Genomic DNA, 15,822 nt, shown 5'->3' with positions numbered 1-15,822 from the left:
GCGCATGAAGAAACTCCATACTGATGGACTTTTGGAACCACTTGATTATGAATCACTTGGTACTTGCGAACCGTGCCTCATGGGCAAGATGACTAAAACACCATTCTCTGGTACTATGGAGAGAGCAACAGATTTGTTGGAAATCATACATACCGATGTATGTGGTCCGATGAATATTGAGGCTCGTGGCGGATATCGTTATTTTCTCACCTTCACAGATGATTTAAGCAGATATGGGTATATCTACTTAATGAAACATAAATCTGAAACATTTGAAAAGTTCAAAGAATTTCAGAGTGAAGTTGAAAATCATCGTAACAAGAAAATAAAGTTTCTACGATCTGATCGTGGAGGAGAATATTTGAGTTACGAGTTTGGTGTACATTTGAAAAACTGTGGAATAGTTTCGCAACTCACACCACCCGGAACACCACAGCGTAATGGTGTGTCCGAACGTCGTAATCGTACTTTACTAGATATGGTGCGATCTATGATGTCTCTTACAGATTTACCGCTATCATTTTGGGGTTATGCTTTAGAGACGGCCGCATTCACGTTAAATAGGGCACCATCAAAATCCATTGAGACGACGCCTTATGAACTGTGGTTTGGCAAGAAACCAAAGTTGTCGTTTCTTAAAGTTTGGGGCTGCGATGCTTATGTGAAAAAGCTTCAACCTGATAAGCTCGAACCCAAATCGGAGAAATGTGTCTTCATAGGATACCCAAAGGAGACTGTTGGGTACACCTTCTATCACAGATCCGAAGGCAAGACATTCGTTGCTAAGAATGGATCCTTTCTAGAGAAGGAGTTTCTCTCGAAAGAAGTGAGTGGGAGGAAAGTAGAACTTGACGAGGTAACTGTACCTGCTCCCTTACTGGAAAGTAGTACATCACAGAAAACTGTTTCAGTGACACCTACACCAGTTAGTGAGGAGGCTAATGATAATGATCATGAAACTTCAGATCAAGATACTGCTGAACCTCGTAGATCAACCAGAGTAAGATCCGCACCAGAGTGGTACGGTAATCCTGTTCTGGAAGTCATGCTACTAGATCATGATGAACCTACGAACTATGAAGAAGCGATGGTGAGCCCAGATTCCGCAAAGTGGCTTGAAGCCATGAAATCTGAGATGGGATCCATGTATGAGAACAAAGTATGGACTTTGGTTGACTTGCCCAATGATCGGCAAGCAATTGAGAATAAATGGATCTTCAAGAAGAAGACTGACGCTGATGGTAATGTTACTGTCTACAAAGCTCGACTTGTCGCGAAAGGTTTTCGACAAGTTCAAGGGGTTGACTACGATGAGACTTTCTCACCTGTAGCGATGCTTAAGTCTGTCCGAATCATGTTAGCGATTGCCGCATTTTATGATTATGAAATTTGGCAGATGGATGTCAAAACTGTATTCCTGAATGGATTTCTGGAAGAAGAGTTGTATATGATGCAACCGGAAGGTTTTGTCGATCCAAAGGGAGCTAACAAAGTGTGCAAGCTCCAGCGATCCATTTATGGACTGGTGCAAGCCTCTCGGAGTTGGAATAAACGCTTTGATAGTGTGATCAAAGCATTTGGTTTTATACAGACTTTCGGAGAAACCTGTATTTACAAGAAAGTGAGTGGGAGCTCTGTAGCATTTCTGATATTATATGTGGATGACATATTACTAATTGGAAATGATATAGAATTTCTGGATAGCATAAAGGGATACTTGAATAAGAGTTTTTCAATGAAATACCTCGATGAAGCTGCTTACATATTAGGCATTAAGATCTATAGAGATAGATCAAGACGCTTAATTGGACTTTCACAAAACACATACCTTGACAAAGTTTTGAAGAAGTTCAAAATGGATCAAGCAAAGAAAGGGTTCTTGCCTGTGTTACAAGGTGTGAAGTTGAGTAAGACTCAATGCCCGACCACTGTAGAAGATAGAGAGAAAATGAAAGATGTTCCCTATGCTTCAGCCATAGGCTCTATCATGTATGCAATGCTGTGTACCAGACCTGATGTGTGCCTTGCTATAAGTTTAGCAGGGAGGTACCAAAGTAATCCAGGAGTGGATCACTGGACAGCGGTCAAGAACATCCTGAAATACCTGAAAAGGACTAGGGATATGTTTCTCGTATGTGGAGGTGACAAAGAGCTCACCGTAAAAGGTTACGTTGATGCAAGCTTTGACACTGATCCGGACGATTCTAAATCGCAAACCGGATACATGTTTACATTAAACGGTGGAGCTGTCAGTTGGTGCAGTTCTAAACAAAGCGTCGTAGCGGGATCTACATGTGAAGCGGAGTATATAGCTGCTTCGGAAGCAGCAAATGAAGGAGTCTGGATGAAGGAGTTCATATCCGATCTAGGTGTCATACCTAGTGCATCGGGTCCAATGAAAATCTTTTGTGACAATACTGGTGCAATTGCCTTGGCAAAGGAATCCAGATTTCACAAAAGGACCAAACACATCAAGAGACGCTTCAATTCCATCCGGGATCTAGTCCAGGTGGGAGACATAGAGATTTGCAAGATACATACGGATCTGAATGTTGCAGACCCGTTGACTAAGCCTCTTCCACGAGCAAAACATGATCAGCACCAAGACTCCATGGGTGTAAGGATCATTACTGTGGAATCTAGATTATTGACTCTAGTGCAAGTGGGAGACTGAAGGAAATATGCCCTAGAGGCAATAATAAAGTTATTATTTATTTCCTTATATCATGATAAATGTTTATTATTCATGCTAGAATTGTATTAACCGGAAACATAATACATGTGTGAATACATAGACAAACAGAGTGTCACTAGTATGCCTCTACTAGACTAGCTCGTTAATCAAAGATGGTTATGTTTCCTAACCATGAACAAAGAGTTGTTATTTGATTAACAAGGTCACATCATTAGTTGAATGATCTGATTGACATGACCCATTCCATTAGCTTAGCACCCGATCGTTTAGTATGTTGCTATTGCTTTCTTCATGACTTATACATGTTCCTATGACTATGAGATTATGCAACTCCCGTTTACCGGAGGAACACTTTGGGTGCTACCAAACGTCACAACGTAACTGGGTGATTATAAAGGAGTACAGGTGTCTCCAAAGGTAGATGTTGGGTTGGCGTATTTCGAGATTAGGATTTGTCACTCCGATTGTCGGAGAGGTATCTCTGGGCCCTCTCGGTAATACACATCACATAAGCCTTGCAAGCATTACAACTAATATGTTAGTTGTGAGATGATGTATTACGGAACGAGTAAAGAGACTTGCCGGTAACGAGATTGAACTAGGTATTGGATACCGACGATCGAATCTCGAGCAAGTAACATACCGATGACAAAGGGAACAACGTATGTTGTTATGCGGTCTGACCGATAAAGATCTTCGTAGAATATGTAGGAGCCAATATGGGCATCCAGGTCCCGCTATTGGTTATTGACCGGAGACGTGTCTCGGTCATGTCTACATTGTTCTCGAACCCGTAGGGTCCGCACGCTTAAGTTACGATGACAGTTATATTATGAGTTTATGCATTTTGATGTACCGAAGGTTGTTCGGAGTCCCGGATGTGATCACGGACATGACGAGGAGTCTCGAAATGGTCGAGACATAAAGATTGATATATTGGAAGCCTATGTTTGGATATCGGAAGTGTTCCGGGTGAAATCGGGATTTTACCGGAGTACCGGGAGGTTACCGGAACCCCCCGGGAATCATATGGGCCTTAGTGGGCCTTAGTGGAAAGGTGAAAGGGCTGCCCATAAGGGCTGCGCGCCTCCCCCCTCCCCTAGTCCTATTAGGACTAGGAGAGGTGGCCGGCCACCCCTCTCCCTCTTTCCCCCTTGGGAATCCTAGTTGGAATAGGATTGGGGGGGGAGTCCTACTCCCGGAAGGAGTAGGACTCCTCCTGCGCCCTCCTCCTGGCCGCGCCCCCTCCCCCTTGGCTCCTTTATATACTGAGGCAGAGGCACCCCAGAAACACACAAGTTGATCCACGTGATCTATTCCTTAGCCGTGTGCGGTGCCCCCTGCCACCATATTCCTCGATAATACTGTAGCGGAGTTTAGGCGAAGCCCTGCTGCTGTAGTACATCAAGATCGTCACCACGCCGTCGTGCTGACGGAACTCTTCCCCGACACTTTGCTGGATCGGAGTCCGGGGATCGTCATCGAGCTGAACGTGTGCTCGAACTCGGAGGTGCCGTAGTTTCGGTGCTTGATCGGTTGGATCGTGAAGACGTACGACTACTTCCTCTACGTCGGTGTCAGCGCTTCCGCAGTCGGTCTGCCGTTGGGTACGTAGACAACACTCTCCCCTCTCGTTGCTGTGCATCACCATGATCTTGCGTGTGCGTAGGAAATTTTTTGAAATTACTACGTTCCCCAACACTACGCTGACCGCCCCCTCCTCCCCTCCAAACCTATATATACGCTGACGCCTCCTACAGTTCTTCTAGTTCTAGTTCTAGTTGATCCTAGTTGACTAATTAGAACTTGACCTAGTTTCTCTAATCCTCATAATTAGAAGTCCACTGTGGTTCTAATCGCCTCTCTCTAATTCTCCGGTGATGATTAGCTCTAGGCGGCGAAGCGCTGCCGAATCATGAAGACCGTATGCTTGCAACCAAGTAGAGAGGTCGTGCTTTCGATCTTCTGTTCGAGGGATCGTTCGAGGGGTCGTTCGAGGGCAGTTCGCGAGATCGTCATCATCAACGGGTCGAGTTTCCTTGTGTGTTTTGGCTTGTTTTGTTGCTTTCTATTGGTCTTTTTGGACGACTCGCCCTGTTGACTGCTTGTTCAAAATGTCCGCCCTACTGCAGCATTGGAGTCCTCTCGTTTAAGCTGGAAATCTCGACATCGTCTCCATGATCATCTCCATGACTCATGCTTTTGCCATCGCACTAAGTCTTGCCCCTACTCCATCTGCACTTCCTAGACCATAGCTTATTCTTCCTTGGATGTCATTTTGGTGGTTGTTGTGCCTTTTGGCCAGACCTTTGTGGTCTGTACTTGGCATGTGCCAGATTTTAAGTTGCTATCTCTAATGCCTGTATGTGGTTGACTTATCGTGATGATTGCATTTATAAAGATGGGCTCCAGGGGAAATACCCTTTGGTTCCTAGGTGTGTATACACCCAGAAATTGGAAAAAAATAGTAATTACAAAAAATTCAAAAAGTTCATAAGTTTTCCTAGAATAAACTTGACTTTTTTGCACTAGTATGTAATTTTCCGCCAACCAAAACCCAACATTGACTTCAGGGCGAAGAAAACAAAAAATTTGGTCAAAATAGTGTGGATAGTGTCTTGTATATAGCAATATTTTTTGTTTTATGTTTTTGCATGGAAGTCAACATTAGGTTTTGGTTGATGAAAAATTACATACTGGTGTAAAAGAAAGTCAAGTTTATTTCAAAAATACTTTTGAACATTTTTGTCTTTTCTTGTATTTTTTCCAATTCTTAGGGGTATATACACCTAGGGACCAAATATCCGCACCCCGAGGGTCAGTTTGGATGTACGGTGTGTTCGTATTTGGTCAACATCCTGTCTCCCCCTTCTCAGTTTTTAAGACTACCAATAGTGAGGGGTAACTTAGATTAGTAATATGCATATGTTAATAGTCTATGTTACTACCTCTATAGTGGGGAGTAACATATGTTGGTGTCATGCAACACTTAATTTATTAGCTTGTAGACTTATCTTATCTTGATATGTGTGATGTTACCCATAGTATGAGTAACTAGCTATGTTACTCAAATCATCTTTTTCATTAAATCATTGCTACATCAACAAATTTGCTGAGCTGGACTCTATGTTAATACTGAAGTTAGTCCTACTATGGGCAGTCTAAAAAAGAGGTCTGGACTTTTTTTAATACTATAAGCGTACTATTTTTTTCGAACGGATGCCATGTTTATAATATAATTCTAAAATTTTAACCAGAGCCAAACACCTCAAAAATATTTGGAACCATAGTTTTTCAAGAATACCACAGTATCCTGAAAAACTTAAGAAAATACATGGCAAACAAACACACCCTTAGGGGTGTTTAATTTGAAATTCACGGGAATATTGGTCGGTTGGCCCAGCTTGTAACTTATTTCAGTCTAGCAATTTTGAGGGCAGTCCCGAAATGTTTCTCCAAAGTGCATGTGACGGGTCCAGCCCTGGTGCACACATACCTTATCCTCCCACTCCCCGCTTTGCCTTAGCATCAACACACCAAAGCATATCCTCCGGGATGGATTCCCTCCCCTCACCTCCATTACCTTGGACCGGAGAGAGAGAGAGAGAGAGGAAAGAGAAAATAAGGGGTTAGCTAAAATGGCAATGGCCACAGCAAGGCTAATCCACCCATGCATGGTGGTGTCCAAGAGCCCAAGAACGCCACCAGCACCCTTCCTCCTCCACACCAATAAGCCGCTGACCACCGCACTGAGCTCATCGTTTCACTTCACGCTCCACTCCGTCGACGTCTCCAAGGACGACAAGCCGCTGGACGCGGCGCTCGAGACCAAACAAGAAGATGCAACCGCCGCCGCCGCCGGCGACCTGGCGACGCCACTGCCGGGGGAGTTGGACGCGGAGGAGGACAGGCCGAAGCTTGACCCCCGCCGGTTTGAGGAGCAGTTCGCGGTGCTGAACACGGGGGTGCACGAGTGCCGGTCCTGCGGCTACCTGTACGACCAGGCGAAGGGAGACCCGTCCTACCCGGTGCCCTCGGGGCTGCCGTTCAACAAGCTGCCGGACGACTGGCGGTGCCCGACGTGCGGCGCGGCGCAGTCCTTCTTCGACAGCAAGAGCGTCGAGATCGCCGGGTTCGCGCAGAACCAGCAGTTCGGGCTCGGCGGCAACTCGCTCACATCTGGCCAGAAGACGCTACTCATCTACGGAAGCCTCCTTGTCGGCTTCGCCTTCTTCCTCTCCGGCTACTTCTTGCAATGATTACCGAGCTAGGCGCCATCCTTTGATCCATTCCAGGAGGCTTCTTGCAATTAGTGAAGAGGAGAAACTAAGTAAGGCTGTTACCGGGTTAATCTTGATAAGTACTGTCCTAAATTTGTGTGTATAGATACCTATTGCTTCTGCTACCAAGCGCCCAGCGAGGGGCGATGTATAGCAGAGGGGAAATGGGACATTTGTTTTGAGGTGCTGGCTATAATTTTCTTGTGAATGCAGTTCGCGGACAAATTTGGACTAGAATTGCTTCGAGTGGTTAGGCCTGAATCCCCTCTCGCAAGGCCACTGTTGAATATTTGAGCATTTTTTCATAAAGTTTAATTCAGAAAAATGGTAAATAAAACATGATAATCAAAACACAGATGATAATCGAATCAAGAAACAGATTCATGGAACTAGTCTTGCAATCGAAAACCAAAAGAATAAATATCATATCCACATCGATTCTGCTAGTAAAAAGCAAACCCTAAAACAAACGGATAAAAAAGCATACGGATCAGGTCCCGCGTCGCCCCCCGCTCGGGCGACTCGAATGGCTCTCCAACCCTAGCCGCCGCCGGGGCCTAGCCCATCTTTCTCCCCTCCTCCCGCCGCCGCCGGAGGCAGCCGCCGGCTTGCGCCCAGAGGCCGACGGCGGTGGCGGGGGCTCTTCCCCCCTTCCGCGACTCAGGGGTGGCGGGGCCCCAACATGCGTGGAGGTGCGGCCGATCTAGAAGCGACGGCGTTGGATTCGACGGCGGCGGCGGTCGGCCCTGCCTCGGACCACGGGCGGCTGCTGCGGTGGCGGGCCTGGATCAGGCGGCGGCGCGATGCGGTTTTCGGCGGCATGTCAATTGGCTTTAGATCGGCGGCGGCGTCGAGGGCCTGGTGGACTGCTTGGCGGCACCCATGGCAGATCTGTTCTGGCCGGTGTAGCCAGTAGTGGTGGCCATCTTCTTCGTCGGCGGTGGCCGGCCAGAAGCTTGGTGATTGGATTTCGAGATCCATCATCTAGTCTCGGCTGCGAGTTGGGGAGACATGGTTGCCGGTGAAAACCGAGCCGATGGTAGGCGATGGCGGCGTTCTACGTCGTTACCTTGATGAAGGCATCGCCCTGTAACTACTGTCGACCCACTCGTGCTGCTCCGGGGGAAACCCTAGAATCTGGTGTTTCAGATCGGAAGATGGCGGCACTACGGTGTCGTTTCTCTCTTGGGAGCATCGTTTGTGGAGTAGCGTTGGAAGTCAGAGGCGGAAGGTGGAGCGGCTTCGTCTTGCATGGAGCTTCGGTGGAGATGTCAAGTCATGCCTGACTGACAGGTGCTACGCTTTGTCATGCCTGGTCGCCAGGTGCTACGCACGACAGATCTTCCAAGGACTTCAAGTTGTGTCGGCTGGTGGTACTTGGCAGCATGGCGCTGATGTGTATCAGTGATGACCGATGTTTGCGCGCAGGGAGGGGTGCCGTTGGGCGCCGTGGTGGCGTCGACGATAGCTAGACCGAGCAAGGTTGATGCATTAGTACAATTCTGAAGGTGGAGCGGTGGCAGTTGGCAGCGGCGGCCTCTGAGAGCACGCCGGACCAGTGTGTGCCCCAGCTCCGGCAAGTGGCTAGGTTGGGGTCTCAAGTCTTAGATGTTAGGCTTGGCTGCGATATCTGTTTGGTATTAGGCCCAGGCTATCTGCGCCCCTTCATCAACTGGATAGGTGTAGCGACAGTTTGTTGCTTAGACGACGACCTTAATCTTACTGTTGTATCACTTTGTAAGATCTTGTAAAAATAATTAATAAAGTGACTATATGCATCGTCCAGATGCAGAGAATGGGGCCATCCTCCTTTTCTTAAAAAGAATACGGTGCAACAGAGGAAGTGTTTGTTTCACAGCGTCATGTTGTGAAGAAGATCATCAACGTCGGGAAGAAATCATTGTTGGGAAACTCGTCGTCCATTGCCACGGTGAAGAAAGTCCAGCAGTTATACGGAGGTGCTCCCCAAAAATTGATCGCCACTCTCATGTAACGGACCACAATAGGTGGGATTTAGAAGGCCTACTATCTCACTCCTCGATGCACGCCGAAAAGTAAAATGGGAGAACGTTAGGCGGCGCAAGGCTTGAAATCGGAAGGCACTCACGTTGGGAGAGACGAAGTAACATATTACTTCTATAAAGAATGGTGGAGTATCCATCTTCTTGGGCTCGTCGAGGGCGAAGAGAGCCTTCCAGCGTCCATTGTCAGGTGGCTTGCGGCCGGAGGCTCTAGGGGCCAGTGCGAGCCGTCCAATCTCCCCGGACGGCTCGTGCCCTAGCGACCCGACTCGTAGGTTGATGACGGGTGGATCGAGGGTGCGTGATCGCTACAGCCGGCCAGTAGGTTGACGACGTGTGAAGCGAGAGCGCGCAATCGCTACAGTCGGTACATGTCCATGACGGGTGGACTAAGATCGTCATGCGGTGGACCCGCCTTCATGGGTGGTGGCCTAAAAGTGCACATGATTTAATTGTAGCTTTTTTAAAATAAGAGTATCGATCCACAGGGAGCACATGAAATGGTATTTTATCTCTCGTAGTGACTTATGAAATTGTACCTGCAAGTAATTGTAGACTCAAAGCAAAGTAAAGGCAGAGAATGAATATTGGTTTTGGTGAAGTGTGGACTTTGACTTTAAGTCAGTAATATAAACAAAAAAAATAGTAGAAAAAGTGACATGTGAACTGAAAGATGTGTAAGGCGTTCTCAGGGTGTCGGAAATTTTTATTGGTATGTTTCTAGCGCTATCTATACAATAATATAGTATTTATAATACCTAAATAGTTCATCCCCACTACTATATTTTTCTTGACATACAAGCTATCCACCTCATTAATCTGCCACATCAGCTTTTTTCAATCAAATTATTAATAGACCGGCCTCTCATGCATTCACATCATCGTTTTCCCTGCTACTGAGGCTAGCGCACTTGATCAGTTGTGGACCTTAATGAAGGGCATGTCTTAATCTTTCTTAAAAAAATCTCTACAGTAAAGGCACCCACGAGTTGGAATTCCGAAGCACGGCCAAAGGCTGGCCTCCTCCGCTTCCCCTTCCTGTATAACTATCTTTGTTTCATGCCTTCTCCCCTTCAGTTCTCGACCCACTTCCTTTTCATATGTATATATGTTCACCTCATCTGCACATCGCTCCCTCGCCTCCTCTCACACCTGGTCATTGCCTCCTGATCATGATTCTTATGATTGATGACGCCTCAACCTGATTGTAGGGATGTCGGGGATCTTGCTCTCCTTTGAGCGTTGGCACTCGATGCCTGTAACACCCCGGGTGTCATGCTACAATGAACTCCTGTTAATGGTGCCATGTCATCATAATTAAAATTTGCTAATCCTCACGTTGTTCCAAACCGACCTCAAATTCAAATTTCAAATAACAAGTCAAATTCTTATTTCTTCAAACTGTCAAATAAAAATGTTCTAGGGTTTGCAAATATTCACTAAGTATTTAACATGTAGGAACCAACCTTAAATGGATTTTTAAATTGCCCTAGGCATAATTTAATTGGACAAGCAACACTTATTATGCCCATTTAAATATAAACCTATTTTCAAACATTTCCAAATAACCTCAATTTTCTTGGACAACACCAAAATATCAGCAGGTAATTATGTGGGAAGTTTAGACTGTAACTAAAACCATTTAATATCTAAACTAAATACAAAACAATAGCTATAAAAGAAAACAGTAAACAAAATGTAAAATATAAAAAAACTAAGCTACTGGGCACTTGGCCCATCTGGCAAAATGGGCAGTGCAGCCCAGCCCAGCAAAACCCCCCAGTTCTCTCCTTCCTACTGCTCACAGGAGCGTGGTGGACACCTGTGCGTCGTCCATGGCGCGGCTACCGCACGCGTCGCCTATCCCGCATGCCGCCAAGCTGTATAAGACCCTCCCCACCCCGTACTCGAACCCTAGCTCCATTCCCCTCGCTCTCTCGCTCACCATCTTCGATTTGGACGCGCCCGATTACCCAACCGCCATGGTCGTCGTCTTAGCCATGGCCACCGTGGTCCCCGCCGGCTTGGAGCTTGTGCGGCAGCTCCATCGTGGTCGTCTGCATATTCTACTCTACCGGATCAAGGCCGGGGAGCATCATCCGCGACGCTCGCGCCTTCTTCCTCCGCCATGGCCGTCCGACGCCGTCGTTCGATCCGCATCATCCCGGCAACCTCCGGTCTCCCCGAGCTCTCCATCGGTCTCACAGTGAGCTCCTCTTTGGATTCCCCCGCTTTCCCCCCTTCCTCCCGTTGTTGTTTGCCGCCGTGCACCGTCGCCACCCCGGCTTGTGTGAGTTCGCGCTCACCGTGGCTGCACCCACCTCCACGCGTGCGCCCGCGAGCCCCTAGCAGCGCTCGTCTAGGCGTGATGCGCTTCCACGCGCGCCCGGGCCACGCCCCTGCGCCGCGCGCATCTGCCGCCGTTCGCTGGCGCGGTGCTGCGTCGGCGCCTGCCTGCTGCTCGCTGACCTCTGCTGCCCTCTGCTCCGCTGTAGCTGCTGCCTGACTGTTGCGCTGCCGTAGCCGCTACCGACGCCGCTGCCCTGCTCCCCAACGCGCGTCCGCGTGCTCCGGCCACGCCCGAGCCCCGTCCTACTCGCCGCCTACGCCTACTGCCGTGGCTGCCACGCCCGGCGCTGCTCCCGCTTGCCTGCACGTTATTGCAGCTGCGATACTGCTTGCTACGCCCGACCGCCCACGCTCGGCTCTTTCCATCGCTGCTCTGCCTATACTGCTAGGTACTGTAGCTGCTAGTTAGCTTTACTGATATTACACGGACTAGAACTCTAAACAGCCCCTAAACAGCGTTAAGACAAGTCCTAACATAGGTAAAAATAATAAGAACGTTAAGACAAGTCCTAACATGGGTAAAAATAATAAGAACGGAAAGTAGATGTAACAAGCTTCATTTTATTCCATTGAACCTGCTTCAGATAATGCGTGGATTAATTCCTACAAAAATCACAAAGTTCAATGTTTTATTAATAGAAAAACCGAAAAACAGCTTTATTTTCATAGCTGCTTTAGAGTTGTTGATGATCAAGCAAATGAACTCTAATATGGATGTAATTGGTACTAACATATAAATCACAGAAAAATGCTCAAAATTGATATAAGACACAAAATCATAGGAGGTACAGATCCATAGTTGTAGCCTTCTGGAAACAGCTAAAAGATGTTTAAAACTGACGAATTCTCAGACTTTGTAAAATTTCAGGGATTTTTAGAATATTGTTTAAACTTTGAAAAAATCATATAAAATTATACATAGCTCGGATGAAAATGTTTTCTACATGAAAATTGCTCAAAAAGATGAGACGAATCCGAATACGCGGTCCGTTCGTCCGCCACACGTCCCTAGCATAGCGAACTTGCAACCGTCCTTCTCCGGTCCGTCTGTCAAAAACACTGAACACCGGAAATATTTTCTCGAATGTTTTCCCCCTTCGTCGGTATCACCTATCCTTGCGATAGATCACCCCTAGCACCGCATATTGCCATGTTACACTTTGTGATGCTTTGTTTACTTTGTATTTACTATTTCTTCCCCCCTCTTTTTCTTCGGTAGACCCTGAGACCGGCGCTGATGCCATCGAGTTCGACTACGTTGTTGACGACCCCTCCTTGCCAGAGCAACCAGGCAAGCCCCCCCCCTTTGATCAATCAGATATCTCCCACTCTCTTCTCTCTTATTCTTGCATTAGGTTTGCTACTGTTGTTGATTCGGTAGCTCCTATTAAGTTGCATAGCCTGTCATTGTTGCTAGAATTGTTGATACCTTTACCTGCTATCCTAATGCTTAGTATAGGATGCTAGTATTCCATCAGTGGCCCTTCATTCTTGTCCGTCTGCTATGCTATATTATCGGGTCATGGTCACTTCGGGAGGTGATCATGAGTATATACATACTACACTATTATACATGATACATGGTGGTGACTAAAGTCGGTTCGGCTCGTAGAGTGCCCACAAGTGATTCCGATGTGGGGGCTGAAAAGACAGGTGGCTTGTAACGCCCTCGATGCAGCTATATATCCCACATGTCGAAGCACGACTTAGAGGCATAACCGCATTGAAAGCAATGTGACAAATGAGGTAATCTTCAGAACAACCCATATAATACATTAAGGGGAAAGATACATAGTTGGCTTACAATCGCCACTTCACACAATGCATGAATAAAGCATTACATCAACCAGATACAATCAAGGTCCGACTACGGAACCCAAAATAAAAGAAGACTACCCCAAAAGCTACACAGATCCCCGATCGACCCCAACTGGGCTCCACTACTGATCAACTAGAACGAAACAACACAAAGGACAAGATCTTCATCGAGCTCCTCCTTGAGCTTGGTTGCGCCACCTGCTCGGTAACATCGGCACCTGCAAACTGATTTTGGAAGTAAACTGTGAGTCACGGGGACTCAGCAATCTCACACTCTCGCGATCAAGATTATTTAAGCTTATAGGAAGGGTAAAAGGTATGAGGTGGAGCTGCAGCAAGCGACTAGCATATATGGTGGCTAACATACGCAAAAAGAGAGCGAGAAGAGGAGGCAAAGCACGGTCGAACAACTATGATCAAGAAGTGATCCTAGAACAACCTACGTCAAGCATTACTCCAACACCGTGTTCACTTCCTGGACTCCGCCGGAAAGAGACCATCACGGCTACACATGCAGTTGATGTATTTTAATTAAGATAAACTTCAGGTTTTCTACAACCGGACATTAACAAATTCCCATCTGCCCATAACCGTGGGCACGACTTTCGAAAGTTCAAATCCCTGCAGGGTGTCCCAACTTAGCCCATCACAAGCTCTCACGGTCAACGAAGGATATTCCTTCTCCCAAGACAATCCGATCAGACTCGGCATCCCGGTTACAAGACATCCTCGACAATGGTAAAACAAGTCCAGCAAAGCCGCCCGAATGTGCCGACAAATCTCGATAGGAGCTGCACATATCTCGTTCTCAGGGCACACTCAGATAGGTCAAGCTACGAGTAAAACCAGCCCTTGAGTTTCCCCGAGGTGGCCCCGCAGAATGCCCGGTTCAGACCAACACTTAGACAAGCACTGGCCCGGGGGGTTAAAATAAAGATGACCCTCGAGAGAGCGACTCCCAAGGGAAAAGTAGGTGGTGGTGAGGCAAATGGTAAAACCAAGGTTGGGCCTTGCTGGAGGAGTTTTATTCAAAGCGAACTGTCAAGGGGTTCCCATTATAACCCAACCGTGTAAGGAACGCAAAATCCGGGAACATAACACCGATATGACGGAAACTAGGGCGGCAAGAGTGGAACAGAACACCAGGCATAAGGCCGACCCTTCCACCCTTTACCAAGTATATAGATGCATTAATTAAATAAGAGATATTGTGATATCCCAACAAAATATCCATGCTCCAACAAGAAACAAACTCCAATCTTCACCTGCAACTAACAACGCTATAAGAGGGGCTGAGCAAAGCGGTAACATAGCCAAACAATGGTTTGCTAGGACAAGGTGGGTTAGAGGCTTGGCTTAACAATATGGGAGGCATGATAAGCAAGCGGTAGGTATCGCAGCATAGGCATAGTAAAAGAGCGAGCAACTAGCAAGCAAAGATAGAAGTGATTTCGAGGGTATGGTCATCTTGCCTGAAATCCCACAAGGAAGAAGAACGAGTCCATGAAGAAGACAAACGGATGTAGACGAACGGGTCCTCACAAACGCGACGTTATCGGAACTAACCCGAAGAAGCATCACCGGAAAGAAGCAAACAACATAGTAAACAACCATCACATAAACATGACATGATGCACAACCAATTATGATGCATGTCCGGTTTAATGAAGCATGGCATGGCAAAATGCACAAACAATCCTACAAATTAAGTGGAGCTCAACATGCAACTCCGTTGCATATTGACGAAACACCACATTCAAGTTATTTAGTTCGATCTCGTTTATGTACCCAACAATATTAAATGTTGTTAAGCATGTCAAGAGGTGAAACAAAACAAAACTACACCATCTAAACAATTTAAATGGGGCCGGATATAACAAATAACGAATCCGGTAAATCCCCATATGCATTAGTAATTTATAGCAACAACAATTTAAACATTTTAATTGTTGTTATCATGATGCGGATGACATGAACAAGTTTATACAAGGTTTATTAAAGTTAACAAGAGCATTAAGAAGCATTTGTCACCGTGATGGAAAGAAAAGGTGCCACGGCGACGAATCCGAAAATGATGCCACGACAACATATCGGTTCCGGTAGATCACGGAGATACCGGTGTAAAGGAAGGGTGGCGGGAGCGGGCAAAAGATGGTAGGGTGATCCCGGTTACCGGGTTCCCACGGATGGACGGCATGGCAATGAGGAGGACCGAGCAAGTGACAACTCGGACACGGTGCAAACATAGGGTGCAACTCATACAACACATGCAAACGTTCTCGGACGGTCGTCTCGGGGTTATACCTTCGAAGCGTGCGTTATCGGAGGGGTTCGAGTTCGATGCGGTGTAGGGGAAGTAGATGTTCTCGGGACGTTCGTAGTGGAAGAAGTCATACACGGGCGCAGTGGGTAGTAGTGGTACTATCGATCCTCGGCGACGAAAGTGGAAGTAGGGGTACACGGCGACGGTAGTTGTACACGGTTCTTCGGCCACGGTCATAGTCGTACAACATTTTCGTAGATGTTCAGGGTCATGACGAGAAACTTGACGTCCATAGAGGCTTCGAGGGTCGACGGTAGTGGAACGCGTTTTCGTAGGGGTTCAAGTCATCGGTAGCGGTACTTGATGAATCCCGAACCAGTCTTGGCGTCTTTGCGC

The 15,822-nt window shown here is 46.9% G+C and overlaps 2 protein-coding genes across 2 annotated transcripts; both read left to right on the top strand.

Moving 5' to 3' along the window:
- The first annotated feature begins 6,239 nt into the window (after positions 1-6,239).
- Positions 6,240-7,212, top strand: LOC125508050 (rubredoxin). The gene has a single exon (XM_048672611.1). It carries the CDS (start codon positions 6,334-6,336, stop codon positions 6,952-6,954), a length of 621 nt encoding a protein of 206 aa, XP_048528568.1. The 5' UTR covers positions 6,240-6,333; the 3' UTR covers positions 6,955-7,212.
- Positions 7,213-10,791: 3,579 nt separating this feature from the next.
- LOC125555724 lies at positions 10,792-13,116 on the top strand. The gene is made up of 2 exons (XM_048718584.1): positions 10,792-11,202; positions 12,565-13,116. Exons 1-2 carry the CDS (start codon positions 10,832-10,834, stop codon positions 12,569-12,571), a joined length of 378 nt encoding a protein of 125 aa, XP_048574541.1. The 5' UTR covers positions 10,792-10,831; the 3' UTR covers positions 12,572-13,116.
- Positions 13,117-15,822: the final 2,706 nt, after the last annotated feature.

The sequence above is a fragment of the Triticum urartu genome, chromosome 5 (assembly GCF_003073215.2).
Source record: "Triticum urartu cultivar G1812 chromosome 5, Tu2.1, whole genome shotgun sequence".
NCBI lineage: Eukaryota > Viridiplantae > Streptophyta > Magnoliopsida > Poales > Poaceae > Triticum > Triticum urartu.
The sequence above is the reverse complement of the archived record's forward strand: the minus strand, read 5'-3'. Positions and strand labels throughout refer to the sequence as shown.